Source organism: Leuciscus leuciscus (assembly GCF_965113295.1).
Source record: "Leuciscus leuciscus genome assembly, chromosome: 20".
NCBI lineage: Eukaryota > Metazoa > Chordata > Actinopteri > Cypriniformes > Leuciscidae > Leuciscus > Leuciscus leuciscus.
The window spans coordinates 31,574,241-31,590,045 of NC_138744.1; the positions used below are offsets into that span (position 1 = coordinate 31,574,241).

At 42.3% G+C, this 15,805-nt stretch overlaps 1 protein-coding gene across 1 annotated transcript; it reads left to right on the forward strand.

Annotated features, from left to right (window-relative positions):
• The first annotated feature begins 378 nt into the window (after positions 1-378).
• On the forward strand, positions 379-3,682 carry LOC309483196 (uncharacterized protein). Its single transcript, XM_082148855.1, has 2 exons — positions 379-3,626; positions 3,669-3,682. The coding sequence occupies exon 1, from the start codon at positions 417-419 to the stop codon at positions 1,902-1,904; it is 1,488 nt and encodes a 495-aa protein (XP_082004981.1). The 5' UTR covers positions 379-416; the 3' UTR covers positions 1,905-3,626; positions 3,669-3,682.
• The last annotated feature ends 12,123 nt before the right edge of the window (positions 3,683-15,805 follow it).

Consider the following 15,805-nt stretch of genomic DNA (forward strand, 5'->3'; position numbering starts at 1 on the left):
AGCGCGCTTCGCATTCAACCCCTAGCCATTCGTGCAAACGCATGGGCAAGGCTACCCGGGGTTTCGAAGTGGGTGCTAGACATTATAGAAAGAGGCTATTCGCTACAGTTCGGTCGACGCCCGCAACGCAAAGCGGCGCGAATCGATACTACGGTGAAAAAGGAAGTAGCACACCTACTTCGGGCCGAAATAGCGAAGTAACTGAGCAAAGGGGCTATAGAACCCCTATCACAAGCTCAGAGCGAAGGGGGCATGTACAGCAGATATTTTCTGGTACCAAAAAAAAAAAAAAAAAAGACGGGGGTCTCAGACCCATTTTAGATCTAAGACGGCTAAACAAAGCACTTCTGAAACGACGGTTCAGAATGCTCACGACCAAGAAAATCCTCTCGCAAATTTGCCAAGGGGACTGGTTCATGTCGATAGATCTGAAAGACGCTTATTTTCAAATACAAATAGCGTCACGTCACAGGCGATTTTTGAGATTCGCCTTCGAGGGCCAGGCATATCAGTTCACAGTCCTGCCATTCGGCCTATCCCTGGCACCTCGCGTATTCACGATGTGCATGGATGCAGCGCTCGCACCCCTCAGGCTCCGAGGCATACGAGTGCTGAATTATTTGGACGATTGGCTGGTTCTAGCTCGATCACAGTCGGAGCCCATAGAACACAGGACCATATTACTCGATTACCTCGAGAATTTAGGTCTCACAGTCAATTGGGCAAAGAGTTCACTGTCTCCCAGTCAGAAAATATCTTTTCTGGGCACAGATCTGGACTCGCTGTCTATGACAGCACAGCTGTCGCCGCAGCGCAGACTAAGTATTCAGCGCATGACAGAGATTTTTCGCCACGGCACTTTAGTCCCGCTCAAAAAGTTTCAAAGGATGCTGGGTCTCATGGCTTCAGCATCCTCAGTGCTTCAGCTGGGTCTGCTTCGCATGCGCCCGCTGCAGTATTGGTTGAAAGCGCGCGTCGCGCAGAGCTTGGACCTCCGGTCTCGCGCGCCTCAAGGTCGATCAGAAATGCGTCGCAGCTCTGAAACCTTGGACAGTGACCGACTGGTACCGGTCAGGTGTAAGCCTGGGGACTTCCTCGAGTGTGAAGGTGGTGTCTACGGACGCCTCAACCTCGGGATGGGGAGCGCTGCTCGAGGGCAGACCGTTATTCGGCCAGTGGTCGGAACGGGAAAAGCTTCTGCATATAAACTGCCTGGAAATTATGGCAGTCGACAACGCGCTGAGGCGCTTTTGTCCCCAGATAAAAAGACACCACGTCTTGGTCCGTTCGGACAACATGTCAGTGGTGGCTTATATAAATCACCAGGGAGGTATCAGATCCAGAATCCTTCACAGGCTGACGGAACGCCTCCTGGTCTGGGCTCAGCACAACCTGCGCTCGCTCAGGGCAGCGCATGTGCCCGGCCATCTGAATGTGGGACCAGACAGACTGTCCAGAAACAATCTGCCGACAGGAGAATGGTCTTTACATCCACAGACAGTCAAAATGCTATGGAGGACATTTGGCAGAGCGGAAATAGACCTATTTGCGTCTCAAGAGAACGCTCATTGTCAGGAATTCTTCTCCAAGAGCAGGGATGCGCTGGCTCACGCTGGCCCCGCTGCCCGCTCTATGCGTTTCCCCCTGTCACGCTCCTACCCCAGGTGTTAGAGCGAATCAGGGAGAGCGGATGCCCAGTGCTACTCGTCGCCCCATTTTGGACAAACCAAGTCTGGTTTCCAGTCCTGATGCAGCTGACGAGTACCGCCCCGTGGCCGATACCAGTGAGGAGGGATCTCCTCTCGCAGGCGAACGGCTCGATCTGGCGTCCTCGCCCGGAGCTTTGGTCCCTACATGTGTGGGCCATCAACGGGTACCCGTTAACCTCCCAGCGGGAGTGTTAAACACGATCACGCAGGCTAGAGCTCCATCTACGAGGCGGCTCTATTCCTCAAAATGGTCTGTGTTCACTAGCTGGTGTACAGCGAGTGGCACTTCACCCTCACGCTGTGGGGTGCCGGAGGTTCTCTCCTTTTTACAAGAGCTTCTGGATTAGGGCAGAACCCCATCCACGCTCAAAGTTTATGTGGCGGCCATAGCAGCGTTCGCTGAACCACCGCTTGGCCAGTCATTAGGAAGGAACGATCTGGTCATTCGCTTCCTTAGAGGAGCTAAGAGGCTGAACCCTCCCAGACCACCCTCAGTTCCCGTTTGGGACCTTTCCACGGTTCTGGAAGCCATGAAAGGTGCCCCATTCGAGCCAATACAGTCAATAGACCTGAAACCCTTGTCTTTCAAAACAGTGTTTCTTCTGGCTCTCGCTTCATTGAAGCGCATAGGGGATTTGCAAGCGCTCTCAGTGAGCACGACGTGTATGGAGTTTGGGCCGAATGACTCGAGAGTCATACTCAAACCAAAGCACGGATATGTTCCTAAATCCCTCAACACACCGTTTAGGGCACAGGTTATCTCCCTTTCGGCCCTGCCGGTATCTGAGGAGGAAGGGGACGCAGGCTTCCTTTGCCCGGTCAGGGCGTTAAGAGCCTATGTGTCTCGCTCATCTGTTTTCAGACAGACGGAGCAGCTCTCTGTTTTGTTCAGCTGACGTTCTAAGGGACTAGCTGCGTCAAAACAGAGTCTATCCAGATGGATAGTTGATGCTATAGCGCTAGCTTACACATCCAAGGGCCTGCAATGCCCGATAGGTGTCAAAGCGCACTCCACAAGAGGCATGGCCTCGTCGTGGGCTTGGTCCAGTGGGATTGCCTTGCAAGATATCTGTATGGCGGCAGGCTGGGCCTCCCCGTCTACATTTATAAGGTTTTATAACCTCGAGGTTCCCGTTTTGCAAGCTAGGTTGCTCTCGGTTTAATATTTCAGTATTGCCCGCCCGATGCTATCGGCTCGGGATGCTGAAACTGCTAGAGCGTCAATCACTGATCGCCTATATACTTCTGTGGGCAGTACGTAAGTCCCCCATATTTACCAGTCCAGGCTGAGTTCGCCCTGGCTGTGTGGAACACTTGATATAACATGCTCTTATCAGAGCTCAATATTACAGGAATGATGCTATTCTAGCCCCTCTTCCCGGATTCTCTGTGAGTCCCTTGTGATTAGGCACTGTATGAGCCCCGGGCACCTGCCCTTGGGACTTTAGTGTTATGCCTCAAGCACGCACGGCGTTTTACATTGTGTTCCCCTAGCGTAAGATATCTTACGCAAGTACGAGAGACCTCTCGTAAGAGAACGTACTCGGTTACTAACGTAACCTCGGTTCTCTCTAGAAGAGGGAACGAGTACTTGCGTATCTTGCCGTGCATGCGTCATGTTCTGATTCGCTTCAGCGATGAAAAACTGACCAAACCAGCCTCTCTGGGCCGTATTTATAGCCCTGGCCCCACCCGATTTCTGCGGGACATGACGTAATGGGCGCGAAGCGCCCTCATTGGTTCTGACGTCATGAGGAGCCTCTATCGATAGGCTGGTGCAGTTGCCGCAGAGCAGCCAATGGGCGCGCGAGCTGTCTCGCCCATGTCTGCATGCTGCTGCAATGCGTTTTACATTATTGCAAAATTAAGGATAATTTTTGGCTTCAATATCTCGAGGAAAAGAGGTTTTCTCCTAGCGTAAGATATCTTACGCAAGTACTCGTTCCCTCTTCTAGAGAGAACCGAGGTTACGTTAGTAACCGAGTACGTTTTAATGTATCATATTTTGGAGCGCGATTGCGTTTGAAAGGAAAAATGCACCAAACATTAGGCTTTATGTTTTTACTATTATCTCATTTCATATCATCATAACGAATGGAAACATTTGAAGTAACATATGATAATCAATATATTTTTCTCTAGCGTAGTTGTTCTTGAAATCTTTTGGAAGATTTAATTTATTGTTATTATTATTTTATGCAGCACTGCGTAGCCTATGCCTACAAGGCACAACAAACCTGGTGTTCATTATATATTGTTGGAAACGTGTGTGTGTGTGTGTGTGTGTGTGTGTGTGTGTATTCTGTGAATTTTAAAAAGACATTTTAACCAGAAAAATCTAAAATCTATTCCCAAAATCGTGCAGCCCTATAGTTTTTCTTGATATCAGTATGTTCACAGTTTTTTCTTTTTTTTTTTTCTTTCAGGAACCAGATGCAACTGAGTCCTGCTGACTTCAACATTCACATGAGTCTCTGTACATGAACATGGTAAAGTGAAAATCAAACACCTTGGAAATGAAAGGTATCTACAATGTTTTTAGGAATGGCACAAAGGTCTCTGTCTTTGGATCATTGTTTTCAATGTGCTCTTTTGTCATTTGTATTTTTGGATTGTGTTGTGTTGTAAATAAATCCAAACAATCTAAAAGCCATTCTTTTTTAAATCTCCTCATTCTTTGTGCAAGGTTGCTCTGAATGACAGGGCCTGATCGCTCCTAATAGGGCAGTTAGGGGAGTGTCTTTGTCTTTCTCAGGTGTGAAAAGCTTACATATTCATGAGATGATCACGCCTCTTCGCATATGGCTTTGTCACACAAAACACGTCTTAGAATTTTTAAATCAATATATTGTCTTATCTGAATTAGCAGTCAGGGTGATTTTCACATAGTTTTGGAGCAAATATTCTAGGCTATGTCATACAATTTTCAAAAGTCTTGTGAAGAAATAATCAGTATGGGTTTCATGGCCTTATTTCAGTGAGAATTTTTTTTTGTATTTTCACAAACCATGCATAAATGTCATTATCTCAAAACTACAAACTTTTACATACATGCTGCTGATATATTATTGTAGCAGAGTTTGTGCTGAATACAGTGTAATTAGACTTTAGCCATGAAAATGTCACTAGTAACAGAAAAAAAAACACACAAATGTCAGAGCATGTCAGACCACCTCCAGGGCCCAGAAAACAGCTCAGACCTCAGAGGGTTAAAAGCATAATTAGAATGTAAACGCCTCTTTTAAGTTTGACCGTATTTTCGTTTTAGGTTAAATGCCTTGTGAATGGGGTACTTTTATGATAGCTTCAAAAATCACTATTTTTAAAACACTAAGAAGGTTCGACGCAACATGAAACTTTGCTCGAAGTATCACCAGGGGCTCTACTGAACTCGAGCATTGAGAGCATTGTTTGTGTACAAAGAGTTTACTAAAAAGAAAGATTTTGAACAACTCACTGTGTTTCCGTCCGCCGGCATTTTGTCAGTCAAAAATAGTCAATCTCCGTAACAGGGAGGAGAGTAAAGATGGAAAGCTCCTAAAGCTTAGTTCAATATGAATTCACGGATAATTTGTTGTTTTCTTGTTAGTGAAAATCAATATTGACCTTGTATTTGAAAAAGGATCCTCATATAAGAAACAATACTAAAATTCAGTGTCAGTTCATTTGCATTCGGAAATCGACTATTTTTGACTGTCAAAATGCCGGCAGACACAGCTATTGTGAGTTGTTCAAAATCTTTCTTTTTAGTAAACTCTGTGTACACAAACAATGTTCTCAATGCTCGAGTTCATGTGTAGAGCCCCTGGTGATACTTTGAGCAAAGTTTCATGTTGTGTTGAGCCTTCTTAGTGTTTTAAAAATAGTGATTTTTGATGCTACCATAAAAGTGCCCCATTCACTCCCATTCACAAGGCATTTTAACCTAAATACGGTCAAACTTAAAAGTGATGTTTACATTCTAATTATGCTTTTAAATGCAAGTTTGCCTCGGGTAGATTAACAAAAAGAGCCTAGGTTGCATTTTGGCGAGAGTGATCCATGCAAACCTGTCAACGCCCACATCAGCTCGATAAAACGCATCAAGTTTCATGTACTTTACGTCCTCTTGTGATGCTGTGAGGAATAATATTAGCATAATAGTAATATAATCCTGGAAAAAATTTCCTCAGAAGTGCTGGTTTCACTTTCGTTTCGAGGAGCAACCCAGTTGAGGATTGTGATTATGGAAAAGGGTGACGGCATTCACATGCATTACATGTTTAGTCTATAGGCATGCGCATTTGAATGCATATGTGCGCGGGTGCGTAGTCTTTGTTTACAAAGTGACAATTACTGATCTTGGATGCATAATACAGCGTTTTTAGTCGTTTCTGTGGATCTGTGTGAATGGAAATCATTTTGATAACATTTTCATCTGTACAGAGGAAAAACACGTGCCTTCGCTATCTTTTTGTATCCTGTTCCTTGTTTGTGAAGGAAAATTATATCTTCTCTTAACTTTTTGGACCATTCTTTTGATTTATTCTATTGACTTATTATTTCTAACATGCAGTCAAATGACACTCAACAAACCCAGCCTGTTCAGATATACCATGTGTTCTACCTCTACCTCACCACACCTGGTGCAACTAATGAAACCCTTGATTAGTTGCATCAGGTGTGCTTGAGACAACATCTGTTTTGCAGATTTGTGCTGTTGTGAGGGATTCAGGGGGTTGAACCATTTTGAGACTGCAGAAGTCATTAAAAGTTGCATTTTCAGCTGAATTTGGGAAACTTTTTTCCCCATGGGAAACCATTGCAGACCCAGCATTGGTAACAAACACGATGCCCCCAACGCCCGGACCTGAACAGGGGTTGGGAGAAGCAGCAGAAGCAGAAGTAGCAGCAGCAGCAGAACTAGCTCTCTTTGGAAGGAAGTGGCCCATGGCTTGCGATGATTTCTGGGCCCCTGTTAAAAGCTTAGCAAAGCCATCCACCGCAGAACCAAACAAAGCTGCTGGGGAGACAGGGGAGTCAAGGAGGGCTGTCTTGTTGGCATCCTTAATCTCCGTTAAGTTTAACCAAAGGTGGTGCTCAAGGACCACTTTTGTCACATTGTTCTTATCGCTTGAGGTAGCCTAGCCTACTTCTGTTAATGTCCTCTCAGCTGGTAAACATACTTCTGTTCTCTACTAATGCAGCATTTAGTCAACAAATTAATTATTTTTAAATATGAGTTCTCTTTTAATGTATACTTAACTTTTCATTGTTAAATCAGCATTTGATGACCAATTGCTGAACCCCAGAGCCATACCTCACAGCAGTCTGAGGACAGGAGCACCAGGCCAAAAGCATCAGACCAGTATCTGAATTGAGCTTATAGCATTATTAAGGGTAGGTTTAGTGGTGGGGTTGGGCATTCATTAAGGTACAGTTTATAGTTATAGTGAAGGTTAGGGTTAGTGGTTGGGGGCGGAATATGCGATCGTCAGCACCACCCTAACCTCCGGTCTGACGCTACTGGCCTGGTGCTGCTGTCCTCAATCTGCAGTGACGTGTGGTTCTGCAGTTAGACATATCTTGATGTATTCCGCTCTGTGCAGAGTGTATGGTGTAGGGCCTCCTTTTTTTTTAGCCTGCACTGTGGCCAGAAGGATTTTTGAGCCATTCCTATTGGAGAACAGTGGGCAGATCATTCCATGATGCTGGTGGAGGAAAACGTTTCAGGCCTCTCTCCTCCAAAACACCCCAAAGTAGCTCAATAAGATTCAGATCTGGTCACTGTGCAGGCCATGTGAGATGTTCAGTTTCAATATTATGTTCATCAAACCACTCTGTCACAGTCTTGCTGTGTGTATTTGTGCAATATTATCTTGATACATGCCACCACCTTGTAAAATAGATTTTATTTTACAGAAAAAAAACAAAAAAACATTCTGCAATCTTACAGATGGAGAAAACAAAAATGTGGTTTCTTAAGAAAATGTGCAAACATTTGTTACGTTGACATAACGTTGGTTATGTAGACATGGTGCCCCAAGTACCTATATGATTAATTGGCCCTGCCAATATAAACCATCAAATAGGGACATAGTTAAATGACAGTGAGAAATGCTGCTGTATTTTGTTTTTCTATCGATGGCAAAGGGTAAAAGAGAATAATGTCACTTTGTTTTGTACATTTGTTTTGTACATTTCATGTTTTGAATGAGGTCAATCAATTGATTGTGTATTGAGAAATCCTTTCTGGATCATTTCTTAATATTTACAGATGCTTCCTCGATTTGGGTTTTAAAAATTATTTGCTTGCTTCTAAATCTGCAGACAGTTGGCCTGTGTGTAGCATCTCTTGTGCAAATAATGAGTATCTAATAATAATCTAATAATGAGTAGTACATAATTAATTAGTATCGTAGAGCTCTTTCCCAATGCATTGCAGTCTGTCTGATCCTGGCCATAGTTACTGTGCATGACGCACAAAGAGATGAAATCCTGCCCCAGGCCCAAGTGACGCTTTAAGTGGATGATGGTTGCACAATCTGGGGAAGTGCTGGCTTTTGTTTAGTTGCCTTTTCAAAATCCTGCTGGCCCTTTCTCCATGCAGAGTAAGAATAGATGTATCGGTGCATACATCAAATAGAGATTGGCATCTTAAGCTGGCATGTTTTAGCTGTGGATGTTGAAGCGCTTTAAAGCAGGACTCCAACAGTCACATTTATCTCCGTCCTGTAGACAGCCAGCACAATACTGTAAAAGGCAGGGCCGGGTATTTAGTCCACATGACACGAGGCTGCAGCTCAGTGGCATGTTTTCTCATGATTGAAACTTGATAACCTTGTGAGCAGTACACAAGAAACGGCTATACTGACATGCACTAGACAAAGAGAAAGATGTTTGCCTATTGCTATAGGATCACATTTACTATATGCAGAAGTTGTAGCAGAAACGTTATTTGTATGTGATAGGATGTAATAGTATATTTTTTTGTTTGAATAAAAAGTTGCACATTGCTGTTTAATCACCAAAATAATTAACATGTCTCTAATGAAAATTATGGATATGTCTTAACTAGGGGGTGTCGCAATATACCAGTATTGACGAAAAAATTTGATATTTAAAAAATGAAATATTGATATTCCATTAATATCACAATATCGTAAATAATTCAGTGCTAGTAACTGTAGCTTGTTGACACTCTAAAATAGTAGGTGGTGGTATTGCACCTTAATGCTGGTAGCCACATGTCAGAAAAAAAAAGGGGGGAAAAAAGACAGATATAGTGTGTAGCTACTGCTGCCACAGAAAATCATGTCAGAGGCAAAAGCGAGACACTCTACCAGCCCCCCTAAAAAAGATGAGGAAGGTCTCCCCAGTCTGTAGTAAGTGCCGATCACATTATTTTTGTACAAAAACTCTCTCTGCTTCCCTACACTCATATTTTATCGTTATTATGACTTTTTTGGCCATGGTAATTGTGCAATTAAAGTGTTATTTCGTGACAGCCCTTACCTACCTACAGTTTTAGGTATCATAAGCTCAAGCATCTTGGCTGGTTCATAAAAGAAATGCTATTGACAGTATGTACAGTTGTAATCGAAATTATTAGCCCCCATTTCAAATCAGGTTTATTGGCAAAATGTACAGACTTTCAGCTGTTTGCAATGAACAAATCAAACAGTAATTAAAATAGCTAAACACAACAAATGTTTCAAGTGGGTTCCCCAAATTCAACTGAAAATTCAACTAAAAATGCAACTTCTACTGACTTATGCAGTCTCAAAATTATTCAACCTCCTAAATAAATTCCCTCATAACAGCTCAAATCTGCAAAACAGGTGTTGTCTGAAGCACACCTGATGCAACTAATCAAGGGCTTCTTTAGTTGCACCAGGTGTGCTAGAGCTAGAACACATGAAATATCTGAACTGGCTTGGTTTGGTTTGGCTTGGAGGGTCACGTTTGACTGCATGTTAGAAATATGGCAAAGTCAAAAGAATGGTCCAAAAAGTTAAGAGAAGATATCATCGCCCTTCACAAACAAGGAACAGCAAAGGTAGCAAAGGTACTAAATGTTCCTAGAAACGCAGTTGAAAGCATAGTTCGCAAGTTAAAATTTAAAGAAACAGTGTTTACACTACTTGGATGGGGCAGGAAAAGAAAGCTTTCAATGGCTGCAACCAGATTTCTGAGCAAGCAGCTTAAAAAAATCCCTCGAGTGACTGCAAAAGACCTGCAACAAGACTTGGTGGCAACAGGCACTGAGGTTTCAGGTTGCACAGTAATGCCGAGTTCACACTTAACGATTTTAGGCCCGATTTTCGCTCGCCGACAGGTTTTGGGAGATCGCCGACAAATGCCCGAAATCATAGGCAAATCGGTGCTCGTTCACGCGAGTGACAATCATGCAGTGTGAATGATCAAAGACGCGATCTGAGAGAATCGCTGGTGAGTCGCCGATGCCCATGAGATATTTGGCATGCTAAATATCTAGACCTGTCGGCGATTCAAAATCCCGCTGTGTGAAAGTGTTCTGACTGAAAACTACATCGGTGGTGACCAACAGCCAACGAGAGAGCAAGATACAGGACAGCAGGATGTTCGGGGAGGAGTTATTGACCAGAATATCAGTATTTTAATAGATATATTTACAATATATCAAACAGAAACAAAGCACAAACATTTGCTTGACCAGCAGCAACAGAAGCATATTGAAAAAATTTGTATTTACCCCCAACTCTCTGTGCAGAACACACAATCCTTGCTCCCCTCGTCTTCCCAATCATTACCTCCACCATAAACTTTATTTTTCTCCTTTTCGCTGCAAATCAGCGCACAGACAATTTGGATCGCAATCCTCTTGCAGGCTATTATTTAAAAAAATACTTTCAGTCTCGCGCGAGAACTCCGGTTTCACGCACGCGTGATCTTGCGTTATTTCCTTATCACTTCTCGCGTGTGTTTGGTTGTGAAACGTAGTTTTCGGATCAGACAGAAGTTGTCGGCGATTCTTTCTTTTGTAAAGTCATGCAGTGTGAAACGCCCTGTCGCCGATCCATCGTGCAGTGTGAACACACCAGCAACTGAATGTTACCCCAGATAGTCATGCAGTGTGAAAAGAACAGTGACCCGACTACTTTGAAAATCGTGCAGTGTGAACTCGGCATAAGACGCGTACTAAACGCATGCAGTTTCCATGGCAGAACTCCAAGACGTACACCACTACTGACCCAAAGAAGTTCTTGTGTACTGAAGAAAAATGCTCAAAATCATATAAAAAAGCCACAGAAGTTTTTGGATTCTGTTCTGTGGAGCGATGAAACAAAACTGGAACTTTTCGGCAAGATTTGGAACAATTTATGGCACTCAGACAGGTATATTCTATGCAATTGTGTTAATAGAAATAAACGAGATACATTTCTAGTTTCAACATTATTTGTTGTTCAGATATTCCTCTTTAAAAGAAAAAATATCAACTGTGACCCACATTTGGTTTTTGACCACTGAAAATGTGTTTACTCATGGAGCCACATTAAGATCTCAAAAATCTCTGGGATAGTACCATATAGGGCCTTTAAAATGAAGTTACCAAATTAAATGTTTGTTAAGGACCAGGGCCCGTATTCATAAAGATTCTAAGAATCCTCTAAGACAACTCCTAATTTAGCTTAAAAACTTTTACGTAGGAGTCTTAGCTTAAAAGCGATTCGGGACCGATCTGAGAGCAACTCTGAGTAAGGAAAAGACAAAAACTTTCATCTTAGTGAGGAGGCGGGGTTGACCCCGTTGCTATGTATGACACAATCTTTTGAAGACTGTGATTGGTTGGATGTCCAAGAAGAAAAAAAAAAAAAGTGATTTTAAGTATAGGGTATATTCTAAGCCTTCACTTTGAAATTATCCTATTTTCCGTCATTTTTCCTATTTGACCGTTCTCACACACACACACACACACACACACACACACACACACACACACACACACACACACACACACACACACACACACACATTATATATGTGTATATAAATTCTTTTTTTTTATTTACCATGCTGTTTATTTCCTATAAGGTATTTGATTGGCTTAGAATGATAAAAATTGTTCCACTCTTTCCAATTACACTGATTGCTGGCATGTCTATTTAAGTGGTGATTTGAATTTTGGTTTTAATGTATCAAACATGGAATTTTCCCAGTTGCCAAATATCGTAATGTAGTGATTACTTTCATTTCTGGCGCTATGGCATATGCGCTGTATCGGAGATGTTAGCGTGTCTCTAATAAGATCTGTCACAAACATGATCCCTGCACAATCTAATCTATAGCGTCTTATTAACTCACTGTTATTCATTGTCTGCAACACATTTCTTCTCCCTCTTCGTCTTTCTGCCATTTTCTCCTCTGCTAAAGAAACTCTTAAGCCTCTTAAAAGTCCTTGTCCGTGCTCCTAACAATTTTGACCTTAAGACCTCTTTTAAGGGTTAAGATGCTTTCTGAATTACTTTTTTCTTTACTAGGATTTTTTCTTTAATTTTAAGAGTAAACGCCCACATTTCTAAGAATTTTCTTAGAATTTTGTCACTAAGAGCTACTCTTTGCATTAAGATTCTTTATGAATACGGGCCCAGAATCTAAAAGGATATTAAGATGTTTTAATACTTCTTGAGTTACAGTCATGCAAACTTGGACATTGCAAAGTGATGCAAACAACCCATTTTTGAACTTTCACTGTTGGCATATAATGCAACAAAGATTGCTAAAGTCAACAGATTTAACTAATAGACCTACCATTCTCTCTGTAAAAATAAAATAATGATGCTGACATTTTTCTAAAGTCATTTTCTCCCCTCTAATTTGGCTCCAATTTTCAGGTGAAAACTGTCATTTTGACCCCCTCTACAAAATAGTGGATTATTCAGAAAATATACATGCCAGAGCATGTGAGCGGAGTGGAGCGGGAGCGAGCGGGGAGTGGGAGCGGGCGGATCTTGGACAGAGCGCAGAGCGGCATTTTTAAAAGGACGGAGCGTCGCCTTTTTCCCCCGCTCCAATTTCCCCCGCTCCAATCCTACCTAAACCAGGATCCATCTGTCTTGCACAGTCATCAACAGTAGACTATTTTCAGTCAAAACTCGGCTCAATATTGGAGTTCAAAAAGTAGGCTACTTCAAAAAGGAAAATGAGAAGTCATACAGGTGTAGGCTACTATTATTATAAAACTAACTAACAATGATAATGTGGTACAAGAAAACGAATGTGGAGACATCGTTTCAGTCAGCAAAGATTCATTTTGGAATCTCAAAAGACACATCTCTCGAAAACATGAACGTGACCTACGCGAACACGCAACAAAAGGTTAGCAAATTGAATACGGTAACTTGTAACAAAGTGTAAATTAAATATAGCGTAATATTCAAACAAATTCGTTTTTTCATTCAAGTAGACCTAATGGTTCGTTTTATTTAGCCGAATTTGTGTCGTCCGTAATAATATTTATATTATTAGGCCCATTTATTTGTTTAATTTTACAGCAGTTTGTGTGTATGGAAGCCAATTTAAATTTTAATCGTGCGCGTTGCGCAAAAGTTCACTTATCAAAATTCTGGCCTTATAGTTAATTTACTTTTAAAAAATGTATATGTATATTTTTGTTTATATAATTTTTATTTATATTATTAGGCCCATGTATTCGTTTAATTTTACAGGACTTTTTGTTTAGGCTATATTCCTTCTTACATAGGCCTGTAATTTGAAATAAAACATTTCAATTTGAAAAATGTTGTTGTTGCTCATTAGTTGTTTAGGAGGTAAGGCTGTGGTCTAAGCTAAAAGTGATATACGTGTAGATTTTTTTCCTTTTTCGGAGCGAGCGGGGGGCGATTTGAGTGGTGCGCGAAGCAAACCTCGTTGAGCGCTGAGCGATAATGAGCGGAGCGGCCTGATGTAGCTTAGAGCGGGGGAGCGGAGGGGTGAACAGTTCCGTGAGCGATGAGCGGAGATTCTCACCGCTCCACTCCGCTCACATGCTCTGATACATGCATGACATTTAATATTATTTTAATATTCTCTTTCTTCTTCATTTATGCATTTATTTCACCAGATAAAAAAATTATCAAATACATTTTTTTTTAGCCGGGGACCTCTGGTTGAGTTGACACGGAATGACCCTGGTGGGATTTGAAGAAGGCGGTTGCAGCAATCAAAGAATATTACAGAACTGGAGGCCATTGCTCATGAGGAATGGGCTAAGATTCCTCAGAAACGCTGCCAGAAGCTAGTGTCTGGTTATACATCTCGTTTGCAACAGGTCATAGCAGCAAAGGGGTGTTTTACTAAGTACTAAATATGCTTACCATGAAGGGGTCGGATCATTTTGTCAGTAAACCTGATTTGTAATGGGGTTGAATAATTTTGATTACAACTGTATAAGTGGCTGTTAATATGAAATAAATAAGTAAGTAAAGCTTATTTATAGAGTGCTTTTCACAGATAAAATCACTAAAGTGCAACCAAAATAATAAAACAGTATACAATCAATAAAAATGCATGGGCATGGCGTTCCACAGTCTGGGGGCTGCAGCCTGAAAGGACAGGTCTCCCTGGGTTTTATAATGAGTCTTTGGGACCATTAAAAGATTCTGCCCTGGGTTTTATAATGAGTCTTTGGGACCATTAAAAGATTCTGCCCTGAGGATCGAAGGGCACGGCCTGGGGAGTATGTGAATAACAAATCAGCAATATATTGTGGGGCCTGACCATTTAAAGCTCTAAAAGTTAAAACTAATATTTTTAAATCAATATGAAATTTGATGGGTAGCCAGTGTACGGAGGACAAAATGGGTGTAATGGGTGTCCTGCCAGATCCTGTTAAAAGCCTTACCACAGCCTTTTGAACCTTTTGAAGACGATTTAGAGCAGTAAAGACAAAAAAAGTAAAAAGAGAGTTACAGTAATCTTACATCAGTATAATTGTCATTTGCTGTAATTATGTTATGAAGAGCTTTTGAGAAACAGCCATTGAATGCAGGGTTTTAGTGTTGTTTATTTGCTTAGTTTATGCAATAATAATTCACTGAAAAAAGACAATTATTATTACTTTAAATTAACATTCTATTTATATTTTAGGCAGAATGTTAAAACTGCTCTTTTCAATAAATAAGGTTAACAAGGAGGATCAAGAGAACCAGGAATATGAAGGTTAGTAGCCAGGAACAGGTGAAGGCTTGACAAACAAGAGAAAACAGATATCTCTCTGAGATATCTCTCTGCGAAGGATAGAGAGTTATCTGACAATCATAATTCATTCAGAAGCCAATGGCAGGTAGGAAAGACAGTGTGTACTGGGCTTGTGCTGGCTCTTGGACTGAGAATACCCGTATTGAGTTTCTTGGTTGTGCAGACTTCCAGTTTTTAGGCAACTGGTTAAGATATCTGGTACTGTAACCAGATGCTTGGCTGCATACTGGATAAGCACTTTGTATTGCGTAGCTAATACGCAGTGGGGAAACTCCTTTCCTCGAGAATATTGAAGCCTATATTTTAAAACGCAGTGCAGCTGCACAGCTAGCACAGCAGAGCGTCTAGTTCGCCCATTGGCTGTGCTGCAGCAACTGCACATCCTATGGCGAGGCGGCTCTGATGCGCAAACCAATCAGGCAGCTTTGCGCCAAGTGCGTCAGAGCCCACCAGAATGGGCGTGGCTTATAGCTATAAAAGCCCACCATTTTGCCATAGCATCAGATTTAATCTCCTTCAACGACCTTTCACGTCACTGCCTCATCCCGAAGCCTTCGCCGTGGCATCGAGCCATCTCAGCTGGAACGAGCCTTACCTCAGCGGACAAGCGCCTTCTTCACTCTGCTAGAAGCCGCTTCTCTTCTGTCACCGTTCTCCTGTGGCCATCCGGCGACTGCGCTATATCCTTTCATTGCTCTGTGTGCTCGCCTTCACGACTCACAGTTTTTGTAACGACAGCTTCTCCATTGCAGCGTCCGAAGAAGAGTGGGCGGGGCTCGGCTGACCCCGCCCTTCTCTCCCAGTCAAGTGCAAGTGTGGCCAGGACTAATTCGGACTCGGAGATGCTTTGCATCCTCACTGCGGCCGTGGCAGATCTC

Coding starts and splice junctions, on each gene's coding strand:
- LOC309483196 (XM_082148855.1), top strand. CDS start 417: ATGTCGATAGATCTGAAAGACGCTTATTTTCAAATACAAATAGCGTCA.